General features: G+C 37.1%; 2 protein-coding genes across 5 annotated transcripts in view; one reads left to right on the plus strand and one right to left on the minus strand.

Moving 5' to 3' along the window:
* The window catches only part of pigb (phosphatidylinositol glycan anchor biosynthesis, class B), a 33,128-nt gene that overhangs the window by 8,606 nt on the left and 10,211 nt on the right, over positions 1 to 14,311 (minus strand). The window lies entirely within an intron of this gene.
* Positions 601 to 13,008, plus strand: rab27a (RAB27A, member RAS oncogene family). 3 transcript variants are annotated; one of them, XM_034581073.1, is made up of 6 exons: positions 601 to 970; positions 6,951 to 7,119; positions 8,829 to 8,914; positions 9,026 to 9,129; positions 9,782 to 9,905; positions 10,791 to 13,008. In XM_034581073.1, the coding sequence occupies exons 2-6, from the start codon at positions 6,967 to 6,969 to the stop codon at positions 10,984 to 10,986; spliced, it is 663 nt and encodes a 220-aa protein (XP_034436964.1). In that variant the 5' UTR covers positions 601 to 970; positions 6,951 to 6,966; the 3' UTR covers positions 10,987 to 13,008. The 3 variants fall into 3 exon arrangements, with proteins under 3 accessions (XP_034436964.1, XP_034436966.1, XP_034436965.1); XM_034581075.1 differs by lacking the exon at positions 601 to 970 and adding an exon at positions 1,442 to 1,591; XM_034581074.1 differs by lacking the exon at positions 601 to 970 and adding an exon at positions 3,739 to 3,801.

Genomic DNA, 14,311 nt, shown 5'->3' on the forward strand with positions numbered 1-14,311 from the left:
TACACATAAGGTTTTACATACAGTCGATAAAGCTGATGATATATGTAAACTTTATCAAAACAAATTATTTGTCCCCAAACAACAAAATACTTCAAATTACTAATTAAATCACCCCGCACCATTTAAAGGTTCAGTGTGTATAATTTAGCGCCATCTAGTGGTGAAGTTGCATGTTGCAGCTGAACACCCCTCACCTCAGCCTCCCCTTCCAAACATGACAGAGAACCTGTGGTAGCCTTCAGTTGTGATAAAAACTCAAAAGGTATTTAATTTGTCAGTTTGGACTAGTGTAAAAAAAAAAACATGGCGGCCTCCGTAGAGAGGACCCGCTTTCAATATAAATATAAAATATTTAAATAAAAAGGTCCCATTCTACGACAATTCGTACAATTTAGATGATCACACACAATAGTGAAAATATCACTAGGATTACTTTATATTCAAGTACTGCCAAAAGATCCCTTTCACCTAAATCTTACACACATCCCTCCACGGTAAAAGTAATGAGTAACGTAAAAGTAATCTGTGACGTAAAAGTAATCTGTAATGTAAAAGTAATCAGTAAAGTAAAAGTAATGAGTAATGTAAAAGTAATCAGTAAGGTAAAAGTAGGGAGTAATGTAAAAGTAATGAGTAATGTAAAAGTAATGAGTAATGTAACGTATGTGTATTATTACAGTGGAGGCGCAGCAGCTCTGGTTGTCACAAGTGTTGCACCGCCCGTTTCCCCTTCACTCATCCGGCTGTGAGTGATCGGTCCGTGGGGAGGAGCTGAGTGTCGGAGACAGAGAGGAGCTGGTGTTCGGTGTTAATGAAGCAGCAGCAGTCGACTCATGGATCACAGGCGACTCTCAAAGTGAAGAACTCCTCCATTTACTTTCCAGCTCTTCGTTATTACTTCTGAAGACGTGAAATCCACTTCCCCAGGACCCAGAGCAGCGGCAGCGGCAGCAGCGACGCCCCGGGGCCGGTGAGTGTTCACACTGTTTTCAGGAAATAACATGACGAACGCAGCCCGAGCGCAGGTTGTAGCATCTGTCAGGAGCGAGGCTCACTCTGGAAACTTCTCCTGTGACTTTATCACACTCTTATCTCTCACTTCTGGCTACAACCACCTCCGCTGTCATGTCGGCTGAGCCGCGGTTTATCAGCCAGAGCTGTGGGAACATTTCTCCACCTGCTTATCATCCTCTGCTCCACTTCTCCTCCACACTTGCTCAATAGCAGTGATCACAACCCCTTCACACCAGTGGAAACGTGTCTCCTCAAGTAGATTTCATATGTGTCACTGGTCTGAGGCGTGTGTGGACACATGTACGTGTGGCAGAGGATCAGACACGTTTCCTTTAAGTTCAGGATCCATATTAATTTTTTTTTAAAAGGTGATTATTTCCTGTTTGAGAGGTCACCTGACCTGCACTGGCAACCACATGAGGACCAGCTGAGGGTCATTAGTTTTTCTGTTTGTTTCACTTAATTGATTTTAGTGTTTGTTTGTTTGTTTGTTTGCAGATAAGCCCTCAGGTATTTTCCTTAGCAGATATTTAGCTTTTAAAGATGCTTGGTGTTCCCATGCTCAAAGTCTTTCCATGTACGTCCTCATCATCTTAGTGCTGCACCCTTCTCTTCTGGAGTAGTTAAACTGAAGTTAGTGGTATGTGCATATCCGGATTTTCCCCGGTAGCTGCCAGCCTCTGAGTTGGACGGCTGCCCAGGGTGGGTCCTCCACTCCTCCACTCCTCCCTGACAAATGATTAAAGCTGCTTTTGTGTTTGCTGCTCCGCTCGGCTGTTTGCTGGCTGGTGGTGGGTATACACGCCTGCTAATCACAGCTACCAGGTTCACTCCCACTGCAGGAGTTTGCCCAACAGATAGCGAGGTGCAGCTCAGAGCTTCCCAACTTCTGCTTTTTAAAACTCTATTTACACAGGAAAGGGTTGTAAGAGATGATATGTTTTTCTTTTTTCTTCATTTTATCGATAGAGACATGTGGAATACAGGTGAACAGGTTCAGTATTTAAATATATATATTAGCATATTTAACAAACGAGGCATGTCAAAAAACCAACAAACAAGCAAATAAACCCGCCCACCGTTAGCCACAATTCAAACTTAAGGATTTACTTTTCCTACAACACTACAGTATTATCTTTATCTCACCTTTCTTATCTTTATTTTCCCACAAGGGGAAATAATTTGTGCTAATTTCTGTTAAGCATATCAATAGCACTTACACAAGTATTTTTGTCTTCCGAACGGGCGCCCTGTAACGGTGGCCTGAGGGCAAAAGTTCAAACTCCCTCTTGAGAGGATGATCACAACAGTCCAATGGTGTGTCAATCAGACAAGGGGAGTACAGAGTAATCCTTAATCAGGAGGAATACAGGCAGGTTATTAAAATATGAAACCAAAGGTTGCTATTTCCTAGTGAAATGATCCCAACATCCTCAAAGTGCTTATTTAATCTTTTTAAGGCTCAGGAAAAACATGGTACCTTTTAGCCAGGCACACAAAGATGGTGAGGCAGGAGATTTCCAATATTTCATAATAACGTCCTTTTCTTTAGGACCAATTCAACATTTGTCCCGAGCGTTCTGGTCAAGATGGAGGACATTTTCAATAAGTTACAGATAGAGAATCATAGGACAGAGAAAACATAAATGATAACACACATGAGGCCATTTCTGCTGCTTCTGATTTAGACAGTCCAACATGGTGGAGTCCTGCTTCCACTGGTGTAGTTTACAGAACTCATGTTATTTAGGAAAATACCAACACTCAGTCTTCTTACACCCTCGGTGGTCAATGCAGACATGGATTTTAATTCACATATTAATTCTGCAAATGCAGCTGCAACACAGGATGATGTTGATGTAAATATTTTTTTAAATGCCACAGTGTTATTCAGTCTTCGCACTCAGGGCATTATTACACTCGAGGCCAAAATGCGTTATGGGAACCTGTTGATCGCTGCCTCTCCCTCTTTCTGCACATTGTATTTATAATGATCATTGATTAGTTTGTAGTCATTTTTTAAGACTCACATTTTTGTAGTAAAATGCACCTTGTATAAGTTTACCCCCCGATTCATTATCAGCACCGATGGCTACTCTGTCACAGTGAGCGGTGATAATTTTATAAAGATGTACTACTGACATCACATGGTGTTAGTTTTTCATGGTGTTTCAGCTAATCGGCTTTGAGGAGAAATAAATATTGCATTCCTCTTTGTTAATGACTTTTTTATCTTCTCAGTTGTAATAAGCGACATACTTTCATTGAAACTCAAAAGATACCATCAAAGCTGATACGATCTGATACACGGAGCATCTCACCAGCCTGAAGATGTTGCTTCCTTCCTGGGTAGAAAAGTTCTAGTTGTCAGTAAAAACACAGATAAATTTAGTCCAGATGCTTGTGAGGCCTTTTCCTCATGAGGGGAAGTTCTGCATTATAAGACTATAATGTATCCTTCATGATTCCTAACGTATGAAAAGTAATAATTAAAGTTGATTTATCAAGATGGCAATCGGTAAGAACAGTCAGGTTTCTCAGAGAGGAGCTTTCTGAACGTCTTCATGTCTCTTTCTTTTCTCACCAGCTCTGTTGTGTTTACGTTCACAAGGCAGGTGGGGGTGTTGTTGTTTCAGAGAGGTTTGTGTTAAGGCAGTAAAGAGGATACGACTTCTGGTTCTTTCTGACTGCTTGCTACACTCTATGTTTTCTTTCCTCAAACAAGATCACACTCTCCATCGGAGCTCGCTTCCCTTTCACAGATGTGATCGGGCCGAGAAGTGCGCTGTGAGTAAAAGGCTTCGCAAAATTTAAACGTGTGTATTAGACATACAGTATTTAATTATGAATGATCGTTTACTTTATTTTCAAGATAACTTTGGTTAACATGGGATTATACCAGTTCTTGTTTTCTAACAGAGTCGTCTAAAAAGCCTGATTATAGTCTGCAGAAGTTTGCTGACACAATCTGCATGTGTGTGGTTTAGCTTTACTGCGTCACTTCCAGGGCCTGTTTATACTGAACCACACAACATGTAGTTACTTAAGCTTGTGTCAGGGATTTTAAATACTGATAAGAGTAACATGGGTAGTATCGTAATTTATATGTGCAGATTAATTCGACCCTCAGCTGTTGGATCACTTTATAACTAAGCTCTTTAAACAAGACTGTTCCACCACCCAATGTATGAAAGGAGCTTTTTCACGCTCACATTTTGATGTGTTTATTAGGTACAAATAGCTAAAACAATACATGCTCCCTTTGTGGAGTTTATAATGTTCAGGTGTTAGTGAAACAACTTTAGACGGACACAGATTTCACTTTATGATCAGGATGGAGGTTGGTCCTTGTTGATATGAATGGATTCGAAAACATTTTTAGAATCATGGACCAAAAAATAAGGTGCAGGACAGATTCACACAAACTGCCACGTCCATAATGATCATAAATGTGAATCAACATATCAGTTTCAACAAAACTGAACATTCTAGCAGCCACAAATGCAGCATTTACTAGTTGAACCTAATACATTGGCATGGTGTACTTGCTGGCAGGGCCTTTGAATGAAAGACAAGAGGAAAGTGGTGCACCGAAAGATCAAATGAGACGGAAAGTTTTAAGTTAGCGTTCTTGCTCACATGTCAATTTGAAGATGCATGTACAGAGGTGAGGAATGTGGTTTTCACTGACTGACACAAAGCTGCTTCGCAATGTTACACTGTACGGTGACAGTTTACAGTGAGGGAGGTTATTTAAGGGGATCATGTGACCAGCTATGGATTTTTGGTTGCTTTGCCTCACAGTGAGAAATGAAAATGTAAACGAGAGGCCAAGCAGTCATTTCACACACTTGTACATAGAAATCATTTTTCATCGAAATCCATGAATTATACCCTTGGGAAATGGTGAAGTTGTTAAAGAACATGATGCAATGTTGAAGATCTGAGCTGCGATTCAACAGATCCTTCCCTGACCCATACCACATCCTGCCCCCAAGTTCTCTGGAAATCCTTTCTGTTGTTTTTATGCAATCTTGCTTACAAACAAACCTCCCTGGCGAAGATAATCATTATATATCCATAAAGCAGAGTTAGAAACTGAATCCCAACAGTAAATCATAAGATCAGTAATCAGGTAATTAGATTAGAAATTAAAGTTTATCAAGTCAAAGCAGGAACCTGAGAGGATATTGTTAAAGATAAAAGGAATGTCAGACACAAATAATCATCGCATTAAAGCAGGAGTTTCCAGAATTTGTCTCTTAGTGGCTGAGCTCATCGTCTAAAGTCGAGCCGCCCGGATGGAAAAGAACTATGGCTTTTAAAGGATTTAAATAGAAGTCTAACATATTCCAGGGTTCGTTGGGCTGAGCTCAGTGCTTAAAGATGCTGTTTCCATCTGACCACATTTATCATGGATCTTGATTTTGCACGAGACCTTAAGCAGCTTATGTCTCCAGATGAAAGGTCCAGTGGGTTTTACACGGAAAGAATTTAAGACTTGTCTGAAAACTTTTCTATGCAGTGGTCACATGATGCATCCGCGCTCTCTCCTGATTGTTTTGACTAGAATTAGTCGACCGTTAGTAACAAGAATGTTGCATCAAGTAGATATCAAAGGAAGCTGCTCATACTCGATGTGTAAATGTGAGAATAATTTCATACTTAGTTCCTTAACTAAAATAACTTCCACATTTACTGTGTAAAACTACATTCTACTACTAATTTCTGGATGTTGTAAAAAGGTGAGAAAACTCAAGTGTTTTCTGTTTTGTTATGTGACTGTGACTGTGAATTTAAAATGTTTCCTGTCACCATGTCAGCAACATGAAACAGATCTTGCGTTACACACATTAGCCCACAACAGCGTGCGGTGGACGCTGCAGAGGTCTTGCATAATACTAGAGTAAAGGATGTTACACACTAGATTCATGATGTCAGTACTGACTGAGTCCGTCTTATGAACGTGATATTCTGAGGGATGTGGAGGAAATGTCATTACCTGTGGCACAAACATTCGGTCAGACCCGAGGATGAGGTGATGAACACATTTATTTGGGCCATAACTGTTACTGTTACATAGTCGTTATGACAATTTCACACAGATATTAAATAGGATAAGTATTCTGGCAGTGCTGGCATTTAAATCGAATAGTGCAAATGTCAACTTCACTGTGACATCGTAATGTTCTGCACAAACACAAGGGGAGATTGTGACCATATTTCCATTTTTCCACCTCTAAACTGTGGTTGTTTGTATTGATCTGAAATTCCTTCCATTGCTCCACTGCATGTATTAGTCTGAACGGACATGGATGTAAAACTGCAACCTGACTGTTGACTGGCTGTTGACCTGAACCAGAATGAGGAAGGAACATGTTTAAAGATGATAGGCAGTATTATCGTTATTGTTTATTCAACATATAATAAGAAAAAGTGGTTTGATTATGTGTTTGGAGACAAATATATTGACTCTCAGCTGTTTCCATTTGTGTTGCCTCCTCTCAGGACTGTGTGCTGTACAAACTGGCTTTGATTGAGATGTTTTTTAATAGCTTTTAGTTTATTTATTTAGTTTTACATAAAGACTTTAAATATAAAGTTTTGACAATAATTGAATCCTGTGGCACAGAGTAATGAGTTATATCAGGATTTGGCTACACAGACAGTTGTTGTAGCATCAATTCATTGTCAGGTTTTTTTTCTTCATGGGATTTATTGACCTTAAAAATATAGTTTGTCACTTTATTATTTAAATATCCATAATTACATGGATGTATAGGGTTGGCTGATGTTTAATTGCTTGGATAAGATGTAGATTGTTAGGGTTTTGCTCCAACTGTTGTCATCTGGGGAATAAAAAAAACGTTTCAATTTCAGATATATTTCTGTGGCACCGAGTGTGATTGTTGATTTGTTTTGTTTGTGCGTTTCAGATATTAAGGACTCACAATGTCGGATGGGGACTATGATTACCTCATCAAATTCCTAGCCCTCGGTGACTCCGGCGTGGGAAAAACCAGCTTCCTCTACCAATACACAGATGGCACGTTTAACTCCAAGTTCATCACCACAGTCGGGATAGACTTCAGAGAAAAACGAGTGGTAGGTTCAATCGCCTTTGAATGAAATAGTAAAATAAAGGATAGAGTGGAGTTGTTAGCGCGGTAAAAGCACACGTGGATGCTACGCTCAACTCATTTCCTTGCTTCTAAGTGTTTCCACAAGCTCTTGTTGTTGCCTAATTAAGAGCTTTAACGCATTCCTACACCATTAAGTAAGACCGGTGTAACAAAAGACTACTGATGAAGGTTGCACCAGAAATCTGAGCACTGACTGATGTCGGTGAGCAGAACCCTCCTTAAGAATAAACACTTCATGCCATTGGCAAACAGCTGAGCAGTGTTCATATTTACTCAATACTCCGTCTCTAATGCTGCTGACCTCCTCCTGCAGGAATGTGCCTGACTAATTGTTTTATCACGACTATACAGGACATTAACAGTCAGTTCTGTTTACTTACTGAATTTCAGTTCCCTTTAATTTCTCTTCATTTCACGTCTTTCATCGGTTCTTTACCGATTAAAATTTACAGCAGGTTAATGCTGCATGAGAATATCTTCCAAAGTAAAGTGATTTGAAAAGTTGCATTAACTATAAAATCGCCACTTTCAGAGCAGCTCTTTTTAAACGCCACAAATAGTTGTCATGGTTAAAGCACAATAATTAATTACAATGTGACTTCAAACATCCCCCTAACCCCTCCCCTGGTTGCTGGCTGAGGAAAGTGTTTGTTGCACTGATGAAGAGATGATAGAAAACATGTGGAGATTATTATTAGGAATTAAATGTGAAATAACACTGGGCCCTTTTTATTAAAGTCCCTCCCTGAACTGTTGGATGAGGATGGAACACTAATAACAAAACACATATATTTTACTATCAAATAGCAGATTAATGCTGCTCATTTTGGGATTACAAATGTTTTTTTTTATAACAATCTGGTTTGTTTAATCTTTTAAAGCACTGAAATGCAGGGTTTATATTTGACTTATTTATTCATGAATAAACAAGATACCTTTTATGAGTGTTGTATTCTGCATTGCAACATGTATGTAGGTACTGATTTTGATATTTGATTGACAGAGATTACTGGTGCAGAAATAGATACTGTGTCCTCACACACTATGACAATGTGTGAGATCACGGCACAAGGCTCGGATACATATAAACACATATTTAAAGAGATTTGAGTCCTCTTCCGGTCGGTTCCACCTCAGCCCCTTTGCTGTGCGTCTTTTATCAATAAAGGTGAAATGCCCCCCCCCCCAAAAAAAACAAAACTCACACACATATTGTTTAGTCTGTAAATCCTTAAAAGTTTATTTGTTTAAAATTGAATTTGCCTTGAAACCTATTTATATTTTGTGTGTGTCACTTCTCTCCCCACCACACTTCTCCTGTGAGCTCAAGTCACTCACTTGTAGCTGAGTAAACTCCGGTCTATAGCAGATATAACAATATTACCGACATAGCAACAGGAGCTACTCTTTTGAGGCCGGGCTGTTGGTTGCTCTCCTCTGACTTCTCGCTACAGCTCAAACAAATGCATACATGAGTAACTGGATGGGTGTTGCCATGTATTTCTTGTCTTTCACTAGTTGTACTTGTTTTTTCTAGTGGAGGCAAGTGCTCTTAATCGTGTTCCCACAACAGGATGATGTCCTTGTTCTTGTTTTATAACTAGCTGGTAAATGTAGAGCAGAGAAGGTCCTGTTAGTTTTTGATGTTACGTTTTTCTTTTTTTCTCTCAGGTCTACAAATCCTCAGGTCAAGATGGATCCTCAGGTAAAGGGCAGAAGATCCACATGCAGCTGTGGGACACTGCCGGACAGGAGAGGTACATGAAGCACTTAATCACCTTACTGAAACTCCTATATCATATCACCTCTCCTGTGTCTTTATCATAAGTAATTCCATTCCTCATGAAGTCTTTTCTGAATGATTTTAGGTTTCGGAGTTTGACGACCGCGTTCTTCAGAGATGCGATGGGTTTCCTCCTCCTGTTTGACCTCACAAATGAGCAAAGTTTCCTCAACGTCCGAAACTGGATGAGTACGTTCATCTGTTGTCATTAAAGCTGATGATTCTACAGATAATCACCACACAAATCTTTTATTTTAAGAGAAATACGAGTGCAAACGACATTTCATTCTGTTAGATTTCTTGTTATTTGTTCACAAAAGCTTTGAGTCTGGCTCATGTAGCATCCGATAATAGATTGTTGTTAGACGTGTGCTAAATGTGTCTCTTCCAGTTAAAATTCTCTTTGTGCAAATGTTATTTTGCCCAAATCTGCTGCATTTTCTCTGCTCAAATATCTTATTTCCGGTGGATATGATCCACTAATGGTAGCAGGGTTTGGCGATGTCTACCACATTGGCGTAGGACAGTGAAACACCCCGATGGATAACGACATTGCTGCGAGTCACATCCTGTTTTACTTAATCCACTTCCACAGCACTTTTATCTTCGTTAATTCCTTGTTACAGACGCCTGACAAACTTTGTCTGAGTTGTGTTTACTGTAAGGAGAGGGAATGTTTCTCTTACTGCTTTTTTCCATTGCGTTATGTGTTTAATTTCCAGTTCACCTCTTTATTTTACATCACAAACTCTGCAGTTTCAAAAAAATGCTGATGGCATCGTAACTCTGCTCCACCTAAATGTAAAAATCACATTAAAACTAAATGTTATGTGTCTTTCAGGTCAGTTACAGATTCACGCATACTGCGAAAATCCAGACATCGTTCTATGTGGCAACAAATGTGACCTGACGGATCAGAGAGCGGTGAAAGAAGACGAGGCACGAGAGTTGGCAGAGAAGTACGGGTATGTCACTGTTTTGATCCATCTGTACATGAACCTCTCCCTCAAACATTTGTCAAGAAGGCAGTGGCTGCATTGTTTGCCAGAGTCTGTGCAGGAGAATGTCTGCCTGAACTGGTCCTCCTCGAAAGGCAAATATTTGAGCATGTGTAAAATATCCTGCTCTGGCCCCATTAGACACACCTGAAGTAAAAACACAGATATCGTAGAGGATGTGAACTTTATAACACGTTTTAAATGTCCTCAGAATAAAACACAGTGTAAAACACAACATGTCGTCACCCTAAGTTAACTGGTTCACAGCATTACCGCCTGTTCCATGTGCCCATTTTCCTGCATAATAATGATTCTCCACACAGACGTTTGTTGTTAATCATCATGTAAATCATAAAGAAATGATCAAATGTTTGATTGATGTTTGTTTTGATTTCAGCGATTTATTTTTTATTTCATTGGAGTCTACGCTTTATGATTTATGTTTTAAACCTGAAAGAATCAGGTTAATTATATTCTGTATTTTTCTTTATATAAAAAATCGTATGAGATCACCAAACACCAGCAAAATGTTGTCAAGCGTCATTGTCATTGTTAGCCAAAGCTAATATGCCATAGCATCGAGGACCCAAACTGACAGAATTAACCTAAGTGTATATATTTTTTTTTCATTTATTTATATTTTATTTTGTAAAACTACAGTGTAATTACTGAAACCCAATAGTTTTGAACAATTTAACCTAGATAAGTAGTTTTTGTTAAAAGTAGAAAGTCAATGGATTACTCTACCTTTTACCTTTTTATTTTATTTTTATTTTTATTTTAACCCATAGAGATGTGTTTCATTGTAATTGGTAGCATCAGTCTGTGACCCAGCAGTTTTCTTCTGTCCAGTATCCCATACTTTGAGACAAGTGCTGCTAACGGGGAGAATGTGAGCCAGGCTGTGGACGTCCTGCTGGACCTCATCATGAGGAGGATGGAACGATGTGTGGACAAGTCGTGGATCCCGGACGGGACCGTCCGAGTTAACGGACTGACCAACTCAGAAATCCCAGAGAACTCGGACCGGAGCAAATGTGCATGTTAGAATGATGAGGAGTCATTTAAGTTACATATGTGTGTCCTTGATACTGGCGATAAAATAGGAAGACAACCACATTCAATGTTTCACAAAGTGAGAGGATTATTTCTGTGTTAGGTCAAACTTAACAGTAATTTGTGCCCATTGCTCCATAAACTGTGCATACTTTTATTGACACCTTATATTATTTGTCAGTACAGATCTCTTGAATATGGACATTTTCACAAGGATTCATGTTATTCATTAATTTTGATTGTGAGTATTGGATATTTATTGCCTGGCTTAAATGTCAATCTTTTCATCACTGGAGTTTACTGATCACATTTTGTATAAACTTTGTGTTCCCTGTTGCAGCAAAGAGCGCAGCCCTGCCAGAAGTGCTATAAATATTCTATCAATACTTTCTGTGAGATTAGCGTGGATTCACTGGTTTTAACTCAAGAAAGAAGTCTCCTTTACTTGTCTTCCTGCAGCCAGATAAATATTGACTGTGATACCTGCAGTCACTGATTTTTGCTGGAGGGATATGTGCTTTTAGAAAACTAAATGTAACCAGTGAAACTGATTGTCTGCTGAATGTCCAGCTGAACAATCTCACATGTGCCACTGCCAGAAAAAAGTATAGCTCACATTGACCATCCAGCACAAGCTACTGTACTTGGACTCTCTACACACAATTTGCTTTTCTGACTCAGTTCTTGTGCTTGTTTGTCTGCAAAACATGAATTATGTAACACAGTTAGTTAGTCATGAAAACTTGATTATGTACAGCAACTGGTTTGGCCAATAATAACATAAGCAATAGAGAAAACTGAGAAGTGAACCAGGAGTCTGGTACTTCAGGTCATTTATCCTGCTTTAAAAAAGCACAAATACAACAAATAAAGACACAAATAGAAGTTCAAATTTTCATAATATAATTTTTTAAGAAAGAAAAGTTAATGCTAAATCTCACTGTTGCTTGTGTGTGTATTTTAATAGTTTGAAGAAAAATAATTTCTTGAATTAGATTTTAAAATTTATACTAAAATATCAGTTTCAGTTCGCTCACTTAGCTTAGCTCAGTGACTTTTTTTCCTACTGGCTCCATGTTAAATACATCTAAAGTCAAACAATTATTGTCACTAATGACAAAACTTGAGATTTAATTTCCATCTTCAACATTGTAATGATTAAATGATTTTGCTCGGCAGCTTCCAGAGTCTAACTCTGTGAAAATCAAGTAAAACCAGCTTTGGTGAGGCTGACCTTACCTGGATCCTCTGCATTTTTGCCATTATTCACTTGTTACAATGCAACAGCTTTAAATCACACATTGTATGTATTTAAGTATTTGCTTCCTCGGCTGATATCATGAAGAATAATATAATACACTTTTATAAAGTACAATGCTATCTTCAGGGGAAATGGGCTGTGGTGCTACATGTATCTCACACAGCAAATGCCACATATTCAATGGGTGTATTTACTATTTCGGTCATATTCTCATTAAATACATTGTAAGAAATAATACAATGGGCTTCAAATGTGTGATAGAAACCTTTTATTGAGAAAGTGTGTTTCAGGTCTTAATGGGATGATAACTAAAGCACAACACAGTAGCCTGTTCAATCTGGTCATCTTGATATTGATAGATTTTGTATTGACAAGATTTATAAGTAAGGAAATAAAATTGGGCCTGCACTTTAGTTTCTCTTATGGGATGCATTTGAAATGCCAATGCTGAGGATCAGTTTATAATACAACTATATCTTATATTTTACAAAAATGGAAAGAATATATACACTGGGGTTATTTTTCTGAACTGTAATTTCACACAAAAATCATATTGCACTCTATTTCTGTATACAATTGTGAATTTGATGTTTCACTCACTATTTCAAAACAAATAAAATCGTTCACTTAAATAAAATTTGATCGTATTAGTCAAAAGTCTCAACTGAAATGTTTGATGTTGTCAATTGTCTCACACTTGCATTTGCAAAATATGTAAATTGTGTCCAAAAATAAACATTTCTATTTATGTAATCACTGAAGTAGAATCTCATTTTATATAATAGGTTCTGACAATGTTGACTATGGGCTTTATATGGGCCTAAGTGCAGTTGATATCAGGTCCTATTTTTTGTAGCTGTTTTTAATGTTTTTTTGTAATTTGTGATACTTTAAGTACAAAAGTAACTAAAAGTACCAAAGTAACTAAAAGTACGAAAGTAACTAAAAAGTAACTAAAAGTACAAAAGTAACTAAAAGTACAAAAGTAACTAAAAGTACCAAAGTAACTAAAAAGTAACTAAAAGTACAAAAGTAACTAAAAGTACAAAAGTAACTAAAAAGTAACTAAGAGTACCAAAGTAACTAAAAAGTAACTAAAAGTACCAAAGTAACTAAAAAGTAACTAAAAGTACAAAAGTAACTAAAAGTACAAAAGTAACTAAAAAGTAACTAAAAGTACCAAAGTAACTAAAAAGTAACTAAAAGTACGAAAGTAACTAAAAAGTAACTAAAAGTACAAAAGTAACTAAAAAGTAACTAAAAGTACAAAAGTAACTAAAAAGTAACTAAAAGTACAAAAGTAACTAAAAGTACAAAAGTAACTAAAAAGTAACTAAAAGTACAAAAGTAACTAAAAGTACAAAAGTAACTAAAAAGTAACTAAAAGTACGAAAGTAACTAAAAAGTAACTAAAAGTACAAAAGTAACTAAAAAGTAACTAAAAGTACAAAAGTAACTAAAAGTACAAAAGTAACTAAAAGTACAAAAGTAACTAAAAAGTAACTAAAAGTACAAAAGTAACTAAAAAGTAACTAAAAGTACAAAAGTAACTAAAAGTACAAAAGTAACTAAAAAGTAACTAAAAGTACAAAAGTAACTAAAAGTACAAAAGTAACTAAAAAGTAACTAAAAGTACGAAAGTAACTAAAAAGTAACTAAAAGTACAAAAGTAACTAAAAGTACAAAAGTAACTAAAAAGTAACTAAAAGTACAAAAGTAACTAAAAAGTAACTAAAAGTACAAAAGTAACTAAAAGTACAAAAGTAACTAAAAAGTAACTAAAAGTACGAAAGTAACTAAAAAGTAACTAAAAGTACAAAAGTAACTAAAAGTACGAAAGTAACTAAAAAGTAACTAAAAGTACAAAAGTAACTAAAAGTACTAAAGTAACTAAAAAGTAACTAAAAGTACCAAAGTAACTAAAAAGTAACTAAAAGTACAAAAGTAACTAAAAAGTAACTAAGAGTACCAAAGTAACTAAAAAGTAACTAAAAGTACCAAAGTAACTAAAAAGTAACTAAAAGTACAAAAGTAACTAAAAGTACAAAAGTAACTA

This window comes from Hippoglossus hippoglossus, chromosome 3, assembly GCF_009819705.1.
Source record: "Hippoglossus hippoglossus isolate fHipHip1 chromosome 3, fHipHip1.pri, whole genome shotgun sequence".
NCBI classification, from domain to species: Eukaryota; Metazoa; Chordata; class Actinopteri; order Pleuronectiformes; family Pleuronectidae; genus Hippoglossus; species Hippoglossus hippoglossus.